This window comes from the organism of the source record quoted next, unplaced genomic scaffold, assembly GCF_019419815.1.
Source record: "Pyrus x bretschneideri cultivar Hongxiangsu unplaced genomic scaffold, Pyrus_bretschneideri_v1 Contig8, whole genome shotgun sequence".
In the NCBI taxonomy this organism is placed as follows: Eukaryota; Viridiplantae; Streptophyta; class Magnoliopsida; order Rosales; family Rosaceae; genus Pyrus; species Pyrus x bretschneideri.
In genome coordinates, this window is record NW_025999820.1 from 9,106,002 (window position 1) to 9,124,415 (window position 18,414).

General features: G+C 36.0%; 4 protein-coding genes across 5 annotated transcripts; 2 read left to right on the forward strand and 2 right to left on the reverse strand.

Annotated features, from left to right (window-relative positions):
- On the forward strand, positions 1–687 carry LOC103942513. Its single transcript, XM_009352699.2, has one exon. It carries the CDS (start codon positions 1–3, stop codon positions 685–687), a length of 687 nt encoding a protein of 228 aa, XP_009350974.2.
- Positions 688–6,255: 5,568 nt separating this feature from the next.
- LOC103942512 lies at positions 6,256–7,122 on the forward strand. Its single transcript, XM_009352698.3, has one exon. It carries the CDS (start codon positions 6,256–6,258, stop codon positions 7,120–7,122), a length of 867 nt encoding a protein of 288 aa, XP_009350973.2.
- Positions 7,123–12,653: 5,531 nt separating this feature from the next.
- LOC103942511 lies at positions 12,654–13,547 on the reverse strand. The gene has a single exon (XM_009352697.3). It carries the CDS (start codon positions 13,545–13,547, stop codon positions 12,654–12,656), a length of 894 nt encoding a protein of 297 aa, XP_009350972.1.
- A 1,739-nt stretch (positions 13,548–15,286) lies between these two features.
- LOC103942510 (pentatricopeptide repeat-containing protein At2g17670) lies at positions 15,287–18,216 on the reverse strand. 2 transcript variants are annotated; one of them, XM_009352695.3, is made up of 2 exons: positions 16,699–18,215; positions 15,287–16,001 (listed from the first exon to the last, which is right to left on the reverse strand). In XM_009352695.3, exon 1 carries the CDS (start codon positions 18,097–18,099, stop codon positions 16,702–16,704), a length of 1,398 nt encoding a protein of 465 aa, XP_009350970.1. In that variant the 5' UTR covers positions 18,100–18,215; the 3' UTR covers positions 15,287–16,001; positions 16,699–16,701. The 2 variants fall into 2 exon arrangements, with proteins under 2 accessions (XP_009350970.1, XP_009350969.1); XM_009352694.3 differs by lacking the exon at positions 15,287–16,001 and adding an exon at positions 16,526–16,607 and having other exon boundaries at positions 16,699–18,216.
- Between the last annotated feature and the right edge of the window lie 198 nt (positions 18,217–18,414).

Genomic DNA, 18,414 nt, shown 5'->3' on the forward strand with positions numbered 1-18,414 from the left:
ATGGCATCAACCCAACAGCTCCTTTCTCAACACCAACAAAAGAAGTGCATGGATGAGTTGTTGGATGGATCACTCATGAGGCTCTTGGACATATGTGGCATCACAAGAGATGCCATTTCAACAATCAAGGAACATGTTAGAGATCTTCAATCTGCTCTTAGGAGGAGAAAGGGAGACTCAAGCCTTGAAAGCAGCATTTCCAAGTACACTTGCTTCAGAAAGAAGATGAACAAGGATGCCAAGAAATTGATCACATCTTTGAAACAAGTAGACAATAAAATTGCAACATCGCCACTTCTTGAGCAAGATCACCATCTCACTGCCGTGATTCGAGTTCTTAGAGAAGTTTGTGTGAAGAACATGTCTATCTTCCAATCCCTCTTGGTCTTTTTAGCAGTTCCAGTTTCAAAGCCAAAGTCAAACAAGTGGTCATTGGTACCAAAGTTCATGCACAAAGGAGTGATAGCATGTGAAGATCAGAAGGAACACATTAATGGCCATGAGTTTGATGGTGTTGATGCTGCTCTATGCAATATATGCAAATCATCAACCGCTACATTTGACTGTTCAAATAAAAGATTGGAGGCTTTGGAAGTAACCATTGAAGGCCTTGAGAATGGTTTAGAGAGCGTTTTTAGGCGCATGATTAAAACAAGAGCTTCTCTTTTGAACATAATCTCACAATAATGTGCTCTCAAAGGCCATGTATATGTATCAAAAAATCCTCAAGCCATCCACATTTTTTAGGATTCCTTTGGGATTATATTTTCTGCTATGCATTTGTAATGTATATATAGCTTTACAATGAAATGCAACTGATACCCAAGTTCTTGAATCACATCATGATATTTCCTTGAAATTTTAAGTTGTAATGGATGGATTGGACTTGAGTACCAAATCATATATTGAATATTTATTATTTTACATTCTATCTTTGTATGATACAAGTGGTGATCTCTGCTTAATTATCTCTCTAGTCTTTGCACCAAAAATCATTGGAGAACAGAGAATATTAGTTGTATTTTTTGTTGAAATTAATCTTGCAAAGCAGACAGGAGCTGTTTTTTTTTTCTTTGTTATCTCATTTTTGGATGGGTTTACTTAGAGTTAGCTAGCTTATGAAAGTGAAAATTCTAATATGATGGTAGATAGGTTTTCAGTACGTAGGGTTTGGGAGGAATTTCCAATAAGAGTAATGTTATTCATACCATATTTTTATATCACATTTTTATACCACCTTAGGTGGCATCTGATGTGGACAGCCACATCATTTGAAAAATTTGCAAAACCCAAGAAAATGAAGGAGAAAGACTCCTCGTATACAACAGTCATAATTTAATTAACTAGTTTTTCTTAATTATTAGTTTATTAAATAATGAACTAAATTTAAAAATCTGATTAATTCAAATGATATGGATGTCCACATCAAATGCCAATTAAAGTAAAATAAAAATGTGGTATAAATAACATTACTCTTCCAGTAAAGTAAAGCTTTAGAAGGTGACCAATGGCAATTACCTATATAGTGACTCCTTTTTATGAAGAGGAAATGTATTAGTTGGTTATTATTTTCTTTTCGAGGAAATATTAGTTGATTAGATATGAAGGAATCGAGCTCTTTCGTATAAGTCATGGATCCCATACGCATGCAGATCCCATACGCATGCATGTGAGTCTGTGACGGCATGCAACGTGGGTCTATCCCTGTCTTCACTCTCATCGTCGCTCTAAAATATGACGTCCCCCCCTGCAACTTTATTTGCCAACAAATTAGAACTTAGATTCTCTTCCTTTCTCTTCCATCCATTTTCATCTTTTCTTTTCATACTTTACGATGAGATAAGTGATGCATATATTGAGTAATGTTAAAAAGATTAAATTTTATGGACTAAATAATATAGAAGTTAATGATTCGATTGTTACCTAAATGTATTAATGTGTTTATTTTTTATTGGTAACACATCATTTAATTTGTAAATATAGTCTACAAATTTAATCTCTCTAACATTAGTGGTATATATTATATCATGCATGATGCATCTGTATGTTCTTGAAAACGTGAAAAACTGCTGCAGGCTCTCCATCAGCCCATTACGAATAATACCGCACACCATTTATTTGCATGCCTTGCTGTTATCGCCTCCCCAACATCATAGATTCATACATGATATGCCTCTCAAATTCTCACCCATAACCTTAATTCATCAGTATTTAACATTTTTGTTTCTAACAATTACTGTGTCGTACAATATCTAATTTTCTAATGGTTATGTTTCAGTTCTGACATAGTTTTTTCCCTTTTTTTTTTTTTTTTTTTTTAGTGAGAACAAGTTTAGAGAGCCGGGAGACTACTTCATAATCCTCTTTAAGAACTTATAGAGAGGGAGAAAGAAAATAGTCTATGACTAAGATCTGTCTTTTTGATGTGGGAAAATGAGGCAAATAAGTCAGCGCAGGCTTATGATTAGTAAGAGGAAGGTAAGTTTACACTCTTACGACATGATTTGACCTTTTCACTTTTACAGAGGAAGGAAAACGAAAGTTCCGAGGAAGACAGAGTAATTCGAACTTTTGGGAATGGGGGAGTGAATTCAGGTAAGAGTTATTTCGGCATAGCTTGGCGCAAGGAATTTGCTCTCGTTCGAGCGATGTTCGACGTTAGTTGAAGTTTAGGGTCTTAGCCCTTTTTTGGTTTTTAGTTTTTCACGTTACAATTAATTTTGTCATGCTCTTGTCAGTGATTTGTCTACAATAATGTTCTCATGCTCCTGTCAGTGATTGGTCTTGTGTCCTGCTTCAAAGAACCACAGAGGCATGTGTATTGACCAATTTAAAATTTGTATTGGCAAGTTGGCAAGCTCACAAGCTCAAGTAATGAAGTAAATCAAACGATAACGTAAAACATATGAAATATGAAAGAAACTCAAAGTTTTTTATTGATAATATAGGATAACAATCTTTGATCATCTCCAATAGTAGAGAGCTAAAGAGTGAGGAGAGCCACACTTTAAGCTGCAACTCACGAGGCACCACCGCAGGCGCTAGCACCGGCTGAAGTTGCCCACCCCTCTCCCGATCAAAACGAGCATGCAGCACTTCCTCCAAATATTGTTCTTCTAACGTGTAGTCTCAACTAAATTATTTCCATCTCCACTGCTGACTAGTACATACATGGTTATATACTAATAATTCATAGTATTTAGAGAAAGAAAGTGAAAAATAAAAAATAAAGAGAAAGGAAGCCCACGTGAGCTCCCCAAAAACCTTTGTAAGAGACCTAAATGTATCCCACTTGAGGACTACAAATACCCATCCATTTATGCTGACAACCATATAGCCCCCCTATTGAAGACGAATTTTGCACATTTTCAAATTAAAAATGGCTTATACCCTTGACTTGAAATCATCTTAATACAAAAATGCCTTTAATTACTCTATGATATGTCAACTAAAATCTCTTTTAAAATATAACTACCTCAGAACTGAAACCATAGTTTTTAAGAAAAACTAATGAAAATGGTTTGAAAATTTTGAGTTTTAACAAAAATGACAAAATAAAAGATAAAGTGAATAGTACTAGGATTGACTTTTTAGTGTAAAAATGTGATTTTTCATTAAAATGAACAGTACCAAGAGTTTTTCGTTAAAATTCCTTAATTTTTAACCTAGTATACAATATAGAATTTGACCCAAATCGAAACCCAGAGCTAAATATGCAAAAGTTTAGGTAATTTTACTGTTATTGAACTTGTTTGTCAAGTTGCTCCTCAATCTTATTAGTCGTCAATTCAAACATCGCTCGACATATGTACTATTACAGGTAACCACAGGCCTGCAATAACTCATAATTTCATAACATTAAGATTTGATGTTTTACTGTGTGAAATATATATATGGATCGTGATGTATGTTGGTGATGTTGGTATCGTTTTGGAGACGGGGCACTAAGGCAGTAGATATTTCTCCTTTTCTCCTATTCTCCTATACACACAGAACCTATTCGTTCTTTGTAAACGGACATTTCTAGTCGGCTACATCATGCAACGAATGTATACCAAAGATGCAAAATTTGATGGTGTGGATGGCTTAATATTGCTGGAGAAAGTTACAATATTTTCTATGTAATTCATCAGACCAGTCCAACTGTATAAAACCAATCAGAAAACACAATTAATGACATATCGATTACATGCTCAACATATTGCATTCATATCCATGAGGGCCGCAAGAGATTTTTCTGCATAAATTAATTTAATTTGGTATTCACTCGGAATGTCACTAGGGCACATTACATTGTCTTTGCAGTGCACACACATTAGATACTGGGTATTATCTATAATATAAATCATCGATCTTAATATGGTTCATGGCCTGTGCATCTATAAAATGCATGTTGATCTAGCTGGCTATCTAGCTTGCCAGGATAGTCTTTAACCAATATGTTATGGGAAAGCACTTGTTTCCCTTTTATGGGACCTTGCTTGTCTCCCATTCGAGATTAACGTATTTTTACTGTACAAATAATATAATTGAAACCGTTAATTTTTTTTTATTACTATCTAAAGATGTACAAAAAAAATAATTTAATTTGAAAATCTTTTAACCATTCATATGTGTCAACCACGGTTATATATACTTACAAATCTGTGGAATTAGTGATGAAAATGATGAACTCATCAATCATCATGCATGAATCACAAGCCATACAAATTAAAGGACAACAGAGCGAACGCTCGGTTATAGGCTGTAATTTTCTAATGTTTGTTCACGTTTTTATGCAGCAATGCATCATGCATGATGATAGCAAGTTTTTGTAATAAAAACCTTACAACTTCCAATGGGATTAAAGAGCGTAATTTGTCGTTTTTGTGGGCCAAGAAAGTTGCAGGGACATCGAGAGAGCCTTGGGATGAGTCATGCAATCACAGAGTCACATGCATACGTTCTAGGGATGAACTGTATGAACGAGCCAAGGTTTCCCCTCAATTTCTTTAGAAATTTTTCATATAAAAGAAACAGAGAATTTTTATACCCCCATGCACTTGGAGAAGCGAAATTGACTTGAAGTGTGGAGTTTTATTCTAAGAAGTCTGTGTTATTAGTAATGGAACAAAAGCTTTAAACATTATTATTGTATTCCTTAGATCTGAAAACTTAAACAAACTGCTCATTCGATAAAGGTCTGGCACATCTCTTTTTGCTTGTACAAGCCAAACCACACCAACAATATCTTCAATCCTCCTATACCTTAACCCCTGAAACTCTAGACTTACTCAAACCAATAGTTTATAGAATACACCTTAGATTTCATACTGAACCATACTCAGCACTCGTCAGTTTTCACCTATTTTAAATGCCGAGTAGTACCTGTCTATTTTAATGCAGTTATGCAAAGTTAGTTTCAATAGGAAATACTACTCTCGAATGATTTTACCGACCCAAGAAAAAGAAGTCTCCGATGATTGGGTGATGTGACTCAACTGACAAAGCCAAGCAAAGATCTTCTCCTACCTATATTCCAAACGTAAAATTTCGGAGTTCAAATCTTCTGTACTCCTTTTGTATGTGGTTTTTTTTTTGTGGTTCTGCTTAATTTGGTTATCATAAACTTAACACATATCAAACATAAAACTACTGAAAAGCCATACATAAAATAAGTATAGAAAATTAAATAAAATTCAAAAGGAAATCTACATCAATGATATGGTGAGATGACTCAAATATGAGAACCAAGCAGAGAGCACCAAATGTCCCCATGGTCCACACGTCGACTTCTAGTGTAGTCATGACTTCTATGCAAACATTTACCAAAAGTCTAATAGAGACATGATTAGTACAAGTCACTTGTGCATACAATAATATGTTACATATCTTAATTATTATCCCAATGGATCGGGATCTCTGTATCTAATGCAACTTTGGTGTTGGACCTTTTAAAAAACTGAGAAAATCTATACAAGGCCACCGATTGGAGGACTGGCCTGCCACAGTTCAATTAATTAAAAATGAAGCGCAATGTGGCACAAGGGGAGGCAAAGTTGGTGATGAGTCGTGAGGCTTTTGCCACAAACAATTGGGGCCTCAAATTATTGAAGCAATAATGTTACCTGAAATTGTGACAATGTAACATCTCCATATTAACGCAAAAGTCTTGTCACTCTCACCTTTCATCAATATATATACGTATTCCAAGATACAGTGAGACCAAAAACCTCAAACTTGAGCTCTTGTGAAACATACAGAACAGCTTCAACCATGGCTGCCAAGTACAAAGTCAGATCAATCAGCCTTCCCTTAAGATCACCCCCCTCCACTCTTAGGGTTGAAGAACAGCTGAGTAGGCTCCAAACATCTTCATCTTCTGCTTCAATCTGCAAAGATCTATGTGGACTAGAGGAGTTGTATGATTGTGTGGATGATCTTTTACAGATGGCATCAACCCAACAACTCCTTTCTCATTACCAACAAGACAAGTGTATGGATGAGTTGTTGGATGGATCACTGAGGCTCTTGGACATATGTGGCATCACAAGGGATGTCATGTCACAAATCAAGGAACATGTTAGAGACCTTCAATCTGCTCTTAGGAGGAGAAAGGGAGACTCAAGCTTCATTGCAAATTACAATTGCTTCAGAAAGAAGATGAAGAAGGATGCCAAGAAATTGATCACATCACTGAAGCAAGTAGACAACAAAGCATCACAACATCTAGAACAAGATCAGCATGCTTCCGCGGTAACTCGAGTTCTTAAAGAAGTGTTTGGTAAGAACATGTCTATCTTTCAATCCCTATTGGTCTTCCTAGCAGTTCCAGTCTCAAAGCCAAGGTCAAAAAAGTGGACTTTGGTATCAAAGTTTATGCACAAGGGAGGGATAGCATGTGAAGATCAGAATGAGGATATTAATGGCCATGAGTTGGATGTTGTTGATGCTGCTGTCTACTCTCTATGCAAATCTTCATCGACTCCTACAGAAGGTGATAATGTTGAGAAGATTCAAAACGCACATAAAAAATTGGAGGCTTTGGAAGTCACCGTTGAAGGCCTTGAGAATGGTTTGGATAGCGTTTTTAGGCGCTTGATTAAAACAAGAGTTTTTCTTTTGAACATAATCTCACAATGATGTGCTTTAAAAGGCCACAGTTATTTGTTTCAAAATCTCTAAGGCATCCACATTTTATTAGGGTTTCCATTGGGATTAACACTTTTTGATACATTTGTAAAATGTATAGCCATACAATGAAATACAATTGACACCTTGAATCACATCAAGATATTTCTTTCCTTTATCTTTTAAGTAATCGTCTTGTGATTTGTATCCCAAAAGCATCGATATCGCAAACCCTAAACAACTTGCAAGGCTAGTGAAACTTTTGGAGGAATTTGATTTTCTAGGAACAGGAAGAAGACCATTAAAGAGGTTTCTTGCCCACGTCATCCTCTCTTCAGCTGTCTTGTTGAACAAGAGGCATCAGAAAACTAAGGATGTCATCATCCTATATCTTTATTTCATACATATGAAAGGGCTTCGATCAGATAACTAATGTTGTGTCATCATCCTGTAACTTTCTAATGCCAGCCCCCGAAACCTTCTTGGCCAACAAAAAAGACAAATGACACACTTTCTTTAGTCACATTGGGGCACATGAGATATTTGATGATTAATTTATTATTATATATATATATATATATATATATATATTGTTTGGTAATAAATTTAGGATGATGCTAGAGAGATTAGACCGTATTTTGTTGATATATGATGTGTCGATTGGTGTTAAAATCTTTATTTAAATATTAAAATAATCGCCTAACCATCAACTATCGTATTATTTTTTAACAAAATTTATGATCTAAGAAGATGATCCCCTAATATTTTCTATAAATTTATATCATGCCATGATGCATTGCATATTCTTGAAAACGTGAACAGCGGGTACAGTCTTCATCAGCCCCATTCCGCACAACATTACATTATTCTGTTGCACTTGTTCATGTGCCATGATGCATTGCATATTCTTGAAAACGTGAACGTCGGGTACAGTCTCCATCAGCCCATTAAGAACAACATTACAACGTTATTCTGCTGCACTTGTTGTTCATGTTGCACATTCCCAACATCATACATGATGATCGATGAGTTCATCACTGATATTTCCATCCATCTTAAGTCCCAACCAATATGATGGATTATTTTTTAAAAACCGTGTCCGACGTACAAATGTTTTCTCATATGCATATGTCTCGGTCTGACGCAGTGGTTTTCAAACTTTCGTTAATTTTGCATGCCGATCCCATGAGTCCATGTGTTTTGCTTCTGAGAACCCAAGAGGGTCATGACTAATTAAAATCAAAATTTGAGGAATGATGGCAACTTCTCCGTTTATCTTCAGGGGTATTCTTTTTAATTTTGTAATGTTGCACAATGAATTGAGCTGTTCATGCACTAGCTAGACACCAGCTCTGCTATTACGGGCCATGAACATATCATACTTGAAGAGGCTTGGAATAAATCATAATCGATCATAATATATGTTTAGTTCAAATTGGCAAATTGCCCGTTCTTTAAGTATGCACTATGCAGTGTGGCACTGAATTATATATGGAACTAGGTATATATGTATAATGTATCGTGATATATGATGGTGATGTTGGTGTAAGTTGGGAGACAAGGAGGCATTAAGGCAGTAGATATTCCTCCTATTCTTCTATACGGATACAACACATTCCTGCATTGGAAATTGATGCTGGCTCAGCTCTACATTATCATGCATGAAACAAATGAATACACAAATTACTGTACATAAAAATCATGAGTTCTCTTCCTCAAATATAATAGTAAATTAATTTACAAATATATTATCTCAATCCCGCAATTAAGATAAAAGCTACAATTCTTCACACATCAGACCAAAACTTGACAAAACCACATGCTCATTTTATATAAAATTACACACAGACACACAGACACACAGACACACAGACACACAGACACACACACATATATATACATATATATATATATGTATATATAATATCCATGAGGACACACACACACATATATATATATAGATATGTATATATAATATCCATGAGGACATGATTCTTCTTGTCTGCTTAAGCTAGTTTTCTGCATGCATTAATATAATTTGTTGTTCTTCATAATTAATGAAGCACAGTTCATTGTCTTTGCAATGTGCATAAATTAACCCCATTCTCTGCTTAACACATATAGTAATTAAAATATACAAATATCTTCCTCCTATAGTTATATAAACCCTGTTTTAATTCTATCTTCCTTTATCTAGCTAGTTGATATATACTACCGAAACATGTGAGAGTGCTATTAGTACTAAACCAATTAATTACACAGAAGATGTGTTTATAATATTCATACGTCACGTACATTCTCTGAGTATAAGCAGAATTTGTAATGTTATCCCATGCATAATTTGAAGTCATGGGGAGGTCCACGTCGTCCATTGAAATTTAAGGGTATATAATTTTGCCGTCCCATAAGGCCAGTTGTACAGATTGCACGCCACAAGGTTTTATAGTCATGCAGACGATGAAGTGATGTGGTGGCCAACGGCTCAGTTGGATAGTTGACCCTATCAGCTTGCCAACCACGGGATATAATAAGACAAATGGACAACATGTGAATGGGCTTATCCTAAGCCGAAAGAGATGGAAAAGACTCATTGTATCAGTTTATGATAATTCAGTTTGCTGGATAACACTTGATTGCTAGATTTTAATAGGAAATTAAGAAATAAACTACACACATATGCACGCAAATGATCGATACCAATCGAACAAAGAGTTGTCCTTAGGCTTAAATCATTAGAAAACATATGCACTTAACCATAGTACAGTTCATTTATACTAAACATATCGATAACGTTTGTCTTCGATAATATTCCTTAAGAGAGACTAGTTGAGAATTTTGTGGGAAAATTAGCGTTAGTGTTGTTGTTATTTTTAGAGTGATGTTATTCTCACCCCCTATGTTTTATCCTTCCATCCACCTTTTATTGAATTTTTTAATTACAAATTTGTTCATTTAAATGACAGATAAGGACATTGATTATCCTCTTCTGCGTTAAAAAAAAGGTTGTGTTGCACGCTCAATCTAGCTTAAACCCTAACTCATCTTTCCATCTCTTTTCATCTAGAGAAAGAAAAAACAAAGGATTTAGAATATGACTTTTTTGTTGACGAAGTAGAAGATGACGCTTCTATGAAAGAGGTAGAAGATTATGTTTCCATTGAAAAGGTAAAAGAATAATTTTGTATATAGGTCGTTTGCATTTGATGCACCATATATATGTTGTCGAAGTTTTCCTTTTGAATTTGGATACCTCTGTGTGTTCCAATTGAATTTGCATACTTGTGACTTCAAGATTAACAAGAAGGATTTGGGCAATATATCCTTATTTTTATTGCTTATTTGAATTTGGCCAATATGTTGAGAAACACAAAACTCACCTACGAAAATCTTTAAGCAAATCAAACAATCCTTTCCTTTTTTGTTGTTTCATTGACATGTGCATTTTAGAACGCTTGGAATGAATCTGTAACACTCTGGCACGAGAGCCAGTTGAAATACCATGTCTGTGATGCATTATGAAAATTATATGTTGTTTTATAATTTCATATGTATGCAAATGTTAAAGGTTATTTTGGGAATAATAGTGGATGGGGAAATAGCATTTTAATTTTTTAACTTTTTAAGGTGGATGAGATTATAACGTGAGTAGAGAAATAAAACAATAGGATGGGTCTAGTAGCTCTCTATTTTTATTGGTTTTCTTGTGGGTTAAGGATTATGGGTTTTTTTGTTTTTTATATTTATTTTAAAGTTATATATATTTTTTTACCCTTTAGGGATCAGGGGATGTTTAGTTTAAATAGTAAGCATTGTAACTCGTAGAATAATAAGTCAGTCACATCATGGTAATCTTGTAGTGTTTCTTTCTTCAAGATTAATAAAGTATTATTTTTTCTAGTTTTAAATCCCGTTTATTCGTAGAGTAATCTAATTTTCAACTTGGTATTAGACCAAGTTCAATCCTTGAAAATTTAATTTGCTTTGGTTGATATCAGTTTTGTCGTCATGTCCGTTTGTTTTGTCTCGTTTAATTGACCTATGGGTTTAGATTGTTTGATAAGTAGAGTTTCTCTATATTTATAGAAAATTGTTATTAACACTCCAAAAATCTCATTCTACACTCCAAACTTTTTATATTTGGAAAGAAAAATACACTTGTAAGGAGTGTAAAATAAAATTTTTAAAATGTCAATAACATTTTCCTATTTATAAATAGAAAGTCTAATAATATTTTTCTCTATTTAATTCAATCCTCTTTTCTCCATGCCAAAGAGGGGGTAAAAACTTGAACAAAATAAATCCCTAGCCTTTGGGCCCCATTTGACCTACTGGGATAACTACCTGACCAACTCCACCAAGGGCCAAACCCCAAATTAACTAGCCATGAGCAAGAGCGGCATCAATTCATGAGTTGCATGTGGACTGACCATGTCCACACCAAAAAATTATAAGCGTGATGCATGGATGTCATTTTCTTAATTTTGTTAGGCATACATGATTAGCAATTTTATATTGGTTAGCCGATGTGCTCTCAATAATGCTGCATTTTTCTCTTCATGCTATAGCATAGTGGATTATCTCGTTTGCAGTCACATAGGTTTTCTCGATTCAGCAAGAATCAAATAGTTTTTATTGGGCAGATCAAGTGCATGCCAAAAAGTATATTCTATACAGGTGGCATGAACCTATGTCTATAAATATAGTCCTCAATCATTGAAATTTATAGGATACATCATCTTAGGTTTTTTTATTTTGGAAAATACATCATGTTAGGTTGGGGGCGAACATTTGGTGATAATATTCTTAGATCCAATCAGTTTGAGCCAAATTGCATTTTGATCAAAATTTGTGAATTTTTGTACATTGATTGTGCCATTTCGTTGGTTGAATTTTATTTTTCACCAATTGAGAGGAGGATTCGAATTTGGACCTTATTCGGTTAGTTAGGTAGGTATCGCTAGATCAATAGCTAACTTACGAATGAGTTTATAAGTTTTGTATGCTAACACATCTAGTGTTAGATTCTAATTTTTGTCCTTCTGGTTAGTTACGTTCTTTTTTGCCACAAGGTTAGGTACTTTATTATGATTGTACCTTATAATGTAAGACCTAAATCAAACTGTAATTTCACTAGAGTTAAATAAAGAAAATGTCATTTTATAATGACAATCTAATTTTCTATTAATGAAATTCAATTTTGCTCAATTAACTCACAATACCTACATAATTGATCCCATTAGCTCAAACCTAATCAACCTTACATAATTTGAGTTCAACAAAATTGTTTACTTGCACTCAGTAATTAAATTGAGTTTGTAAATGTTAGAATCGAAACCCCATGATATTCGTATAGAACATATATACTTAGTGCAAATCTTATAAAACACACAAATAAGGTGAGAAGAATAATATCATGTATCAAATTCTCTATAATTTTGGAATTTCTCTATAACTTTGGAACAATTGTACAAAATGGTTATTGAACATGGTAGAATCCTGTAAAATGTGGATGCCATGACTGGTTCTGCAGATATCTTAGAGCTTCAAGGTGTAAGGACATTAAGTAGAGACACTCTATGTTGCAATAGGCATCTGAAGAGTCTTTCCAATCCAGCCTCAAGGCCAGATATGCTGCAATCAAGTGTGTCTAGTCTCCACTGAACCACCTGCACATCAGTCTTGGGATCACTCTTTCTGGTATTTCCACGTAGTGAGCAAAGCGCAACATCAACACTTCCCACTTCATTGTAAACCTTTTGGTCTTTTTGTGCGGCTGCGAATTTTGCTGCCTTTAGTTTCGGCACCAATGACCATTTGCTACCCTTTGCGCTGGTTGCAGGCATGGATAGAAACATGAACAGTGATTGAAATGAGGAAATTGTTACATCACTTAATTCTCTTAACAATTTAAGCACTATTTGTAAATTGTAGTCGCAATCCAACAGATGGAATGACCCAAGATTTGTTTCCATTTTCTTCAAATCTCTGAGGCTCTTTGCAGAGTTCTTCCTCGCCTTTTTTCGGAAGCAAATGTAGGAATGAACGCTGGTTTCAATGCTTGAAGCTCCGGTCCTCCTACGCAAGGCTGATTGGATGTTCTGAACATGTTCCTTCATTGTCAAGAGAATGTCTCTTGCACTAGCACATGAGTCTAGCAACCCAACTGACCCGTCAAGTGCTTCTTCCACAAGTGCTTTGCACTTCTGATTGAGAAGTGCTTGTTGGGTCAGTGGAGAGAGAACAAGTTCCTCAATGCAAGTGTACAACTCTGCTATACGAGACAAGCCCACCAGAAGATCCTCGCTCACTAGAGAACTTGAAAATTTCAAAGTCTTTAACTTGTTTAAATCTGACTCAATTTTTTGGGATTTAGGGTTTAGCCTAGATGGTAGGCTAATAGACCTCACAGGCACTATGGATGCAAATGAAACAGCCATTTACTTTTGCAAACAGTCTGTAATATTTTTGCACAAACTGGAAATAAACCCTGAATTAAGTGGAAAACCTCAACTCTCAAAATCTCTATATATAACATCAAATTATGAGGATTACATTTATGTCCTTTTTTGGTGCCAACCCAGTACGGTCGGCATGTGATCGCCCTGCAATTTGAAGATCCTGTATCAAATTTGGCTAACAACGCACAAATTCCATATCTTTTTTTTACTCAGTTTATGAATTTAGGTCTGATTTCTTTTAGGGTTTTGGACCCTCAATGTGCAAACAGCAATGTACAGGCCGTGTGAACCGTATGCCTCCTTGCCTCCCCCAATCATTCACCTGCCCATTCTCTCTCCATCAAATTTTAATGGAACTGAAAATACAGATCATATGACGTATCATTTCACGAGTTATAATAAGAGTGAAAGACGTAATTGATATGTCACACTTCTAAATATATTAAGGAAAAAAAAATTCACGTATTATAATTTGAGTAAAACAATAACGTCACATGACCGTGTTTCGAATTCACCGCACAATTGCTCCACAATCAGAACTCAATCATATATAACTATTTGGATTGATTGTTTATGGAACATGAAAGGCTGGCAAGTGCTTTGCTGGTCACTGGAGAGAAACCGAAAGAAGGTATCAGTAGGTTTAAAAACAAAAGAAAACAACAACATTGAGACAAGATTTAAGCATAAATCTATACGCCTCAAATACAAGAATCTAGCTAGGGTTTGCTGGCTATGGTAGTAATAATAATTGTAATTAGCTAGGTTCATCTAATCAATTAATTATTGATTTCCGTATCATTTTGAGTAAATTAATTACTGATTTCCGTATCATTTTGTGTACCATATAGACCCAATTTTTAATTCAAAAACAATGAAACATTTTGACACTTATTTTAATTCACCTTTTAATTAGGATTATAGATAAACATATTTGGGTTAGGAGGGGCGGCAGGTTGTTACCAATTAGTGTCACAAAAGAGCCTAAACATCAGGAGTTAAAAATGGCCCTTGTATTGTTTGTATCACATGCATTTTGCATATCGTTGTTGGAAGAACGCAAACCTAGCAAACCCTAAATCAAAGACAAAGAGTAATGCTACACTCTTCGTTGCATTTTTTAGGCCACTCTTTTCTGCCTTTGCTTAATTGTGTTCACTGAATAAACAAGAAGGACGCAAATATGATTAGGTAAGTTCGTCAAGACAGTTCGTCCGCCCACTTGCAACTAAGTTACAATTGTCCTACCGTAAGTTAGAGTAAATTAAATAGTTTAGATTTATCACATTAATTAAAATGAATAAACAACCTATTGGATCGCCGGAGACCATATTTGCCCCATCTCCATCTAGTGTTCCATGGTTATTTCTTGGTTAGATGCAGTAAGTTTGATGGTGGCTACACTTCATGTACTTGTAGTTCACATGATTTAGATGGTTTGTTTCAGGGTTTTGGTGGTCTTGTATTGTGAGTTATTTAGTTGTTTGTGTGGATTTTCCCATTAGAAGTGTTGATTTTATTGTTCTGTTTTTGTTGACTAATTTTCATGTTTATTTGATGAAATTACTTATAAAAACATAAACCAAAAATGCATTCTTACCCCACTAAGTAGGGTCAGCTGCACGAATCCTAAAACGACACTACACTTGACTTTACACCAAGTCTTTAGTTACCTCCAAGTACTCCATGTCAAGGTTCATTTGTGGTTAAAAGTCGAATAGAGAAGTAATACGTACAATCCACTATCCAGGATTAGGGAATTAGAAATATTCGGAATAATGACATCCCACTCAATTGTTAATGCGAATCAGAACAGACAGATATCATTTGGATAACCTTTCTTAAAGGCCTTTTGACTCAATTTGTATAGGCTAGTTTTTTATGCAACCACCCAATCAAGAAGAAAGGCCATTTTTGTACTTGTATGGGCAGCAGCAGACAATTACAGCTCCACAGGAGTAGCTCATCAACAACAAATAGCAGATAGTGTCTGATGCAAAATCCGGTGGAGAAGTTTGTCTGCGACCACGGGGACTTTGTTGGAGGATATCTGTCAAGAGGGTAAAATGTTTGTCTGGATGGTGAATACAAAAATGGTGGAATTCAGCTTCCGGAGATTATTATGCCCGTCATTTACTCTGGCTCCACTGGATGCTCAAACTTTCCTGTAAATTGCAACTCTTTGTAGCATGATTAGCATCACAAAATCTAGTATAGATCTTACAGCCAATGACTAGACGTGTGAAAAATTATCGTGGCTTCCTGTCCAGGGCTTTCCAGTTGGGGATTTTGTCATTGTTCCAGTTCATCAGAAGAGTCGTTTGGCCTGGTGAAGATAGACTCGGGATTGCTAACGTCCTACATACAGTCTTGTTGCTTCACCAGGGACAACCGTTGACAACTCAAACAACCTCCAACAGCCCTGTAACGAAACTGGTGGCCCAAAATAACAAGAAGTGTTTCGATCAAGTCAGGACATTGTAGGGTGAAGGCCTTACTTGCATGATAATTGGAAAAGAAAAATCACAATTCACATTTCTAAACTTATTTTGAGAACATATCTAGCCTTAGTACACATTGCACAAGTAGTGAAAGACATAAACATCATGGTTATGTTTTGGACATCAAGTACTAAAAATAAGCATTGATGTTAAACTAGTTCTACACTTTCAATTTCCACCACCGAAGGGAGTTCAAAGTCGGGATTGCAGTCAAACCAAGATGACAAACTCTGATTTCCAATTTAACAACCTAATTCAAGTTGAAAATGATCTAAACCTAGGAAACTAGAAAGCATACAAATCAAAATAACTTTGGCATACCACATAGGAAAAAAAAAAAATTCTGAGTGTTGCCAAACGAATGCTCGCAATTCACTACAGCACTTTTAAATCTGTGTAATCTCTCTTTTCAAATCAACATTAAACAAACATAGATGTCACTGAAAGCAATCAAGCTGAAACAACAGCAAAATCCAAGCTTTGTATATGTCATAGAGCACTTCTGCCAATATGGGAATTGATAACATTACACCAGCACCTTCAGTTACAAAGATAAATTAAATCACAGAACATTCAAAAACTATTAGAATTCGCCAAGCAAACATACTTGTACAAATTAGAGGAAATACCAGTTAGACAGCAAGACCTTGCTCCCTTGCTTTCTTAAGCCACTTCAGCGTACCCTCCAAAGTCGTGTAAGCAGCAACATCAGTTACACTCTTACTCTCAACTGCATAATCAAACACTTCGTAAGCATCTGCAACCCTACCCTCCCTACAAAGTGCCCTCACAAGTGTAGCATAAGAAGCTGTATCAAGCTTCATCCCACATTCTTTCATCAGCCCATACAATTCTAACCCCTTCTCTAAAAGTTTCGACTTGCATAATCCATGAAGCAACGTATTATACGTGCAAACATTCGGTTGGCACCCCAGTGCTTGCATCTCCACCAACAACTCCATTGCACCCAAGACATCCCCTTTCCGACACATTCCATTCATCAATGAAGTGTATGTCACCGCATCCGGTACATGTCCCATTTCCACCATGACACCCAGATACTTCTTAGCCTCCATAATCCTTCCACATTTCGATAACCCAAAAATCAAAGTATTATACGTTACAAGATCAGGCTCCACACCCTCCTCCTTCATTTTCTTGAAAACATCAACTGCCTCTTTGCCCAAATTCAATTTACAAAAACCCTTCATAATTGTATTGTAAATATAGCAATCAGGTTTAAATCCCTCCTCAGCTAACATTTCCACTAACTTAGTCGCCTCGCGTAAATTCTCTCTATTCGTCACATTGTCAATCAAAATAGTATAAGTGACAAGATCAGGCTTCAAATTCAAAGAACTTTTCATACTTTCAATATACTCATAAACACTACTCACAGATCTCGACTTGCAGAGACACTTCACCAGAAAATTGTATGTATAACTGTCCGGGGCTGCGTTTTTCATCGCCATTTCTTTAACCAATTCAACAGCGAGGTCAACATTACCGGCAGAACAGAGTGACCGGACAGCGATATCCGTGGTGACCTTATCGGGACTGAAGCCATTGGTGAGCATAAAGTTGAGTACCTGGTGTACTGACCCCAGTGTCTCATCCCCTGCTTTGCAGGACTGGGAGAGCAAAACATGGTAGGTCGATTTGTCGGGGGAGAACGCAGGGTGGGTTTTGATCATGTGGTTGAAGAGAGATATGGAGTCGTTGACGGTGGAGATTGCGGCGTAGGATTGAAGCAGGGCGTTGTGGACGCGGAGTTCGAGTGGGGATTTCGTGGCGGCCACGATGGAGGTGAAGACCCTCTTGGCTTCGGAGATGTTTGGGGAGGTGAAGGGGTTGCGGAAGGCGGTGGGTTCCTGGGTTTTCTCGGAAAGTTGGGATGGGATTTTCCTGGCGGGTTTCTTGGCAAAATGATGGGGTTTGTGAGATGGGGATTCGTTTCGGATTATAGATTGTGGCTTTTTGATGATGGAGGTTGAAACTGATGAGCGCAGAGATGGTGGGATTTTCCCCATTTAGGGTTTAGGGCTCCTCGTCGAGGATGGTGGAAGGTCTGCGAGGTTGAAGAGGATAGGGTTTTGCAGGGGTTTGAGATTTGGGGATTCCGTGTTGGGGTGGGGGCGCTAAAGCCCTGGTATTTGGACGACATGTCGTAAACTGCAATGAATATCGATTGATATAATACTAGTGGCTTTCCATGGAAATGATGGATATTTGCTAAAAGATGTAGATATTTAAAATGAAAATTTATAGAATGACATGTGGCAGTTTGTTAATATTTAATTGAGATGTTAAAAATATTGATAAAATCTGTTAATTTTAATCCGAAA

What these genes read in the sequence shown, in the direction of transcription:
- LOC103942513 (XM_009352699.2), top strand. Translation starts at nt 1, where the DNA reads ATGGCATCAACCCAACAGCTCCTTTCTCAACACCAACAAAAGAAGTGC.
- LOC103942512 (XM_009352698.3), top strand. Translation starts at nt 6,256, where the DNA reads ATGGCTGCCAAGTACAAAGTCAGATCAATCAGCCTTCCCTTAAGATCA.
- LOC103942511 (XM_009352697.3), bottom strand. Translation starts at nt 13,547, where the DNA reads ATGGCTGTTTCATTTGCATCCATAGTGCCTGTGAGGTCTATTAGCCTA.
- LOC103942510 (XM_009352695.3), bottom strand. Translation starts at nt 18,099, where the DNA reads ATGGGGAAAATCCCACCATCTCTGCGCTCATCAGTTTCAACCTCCATC.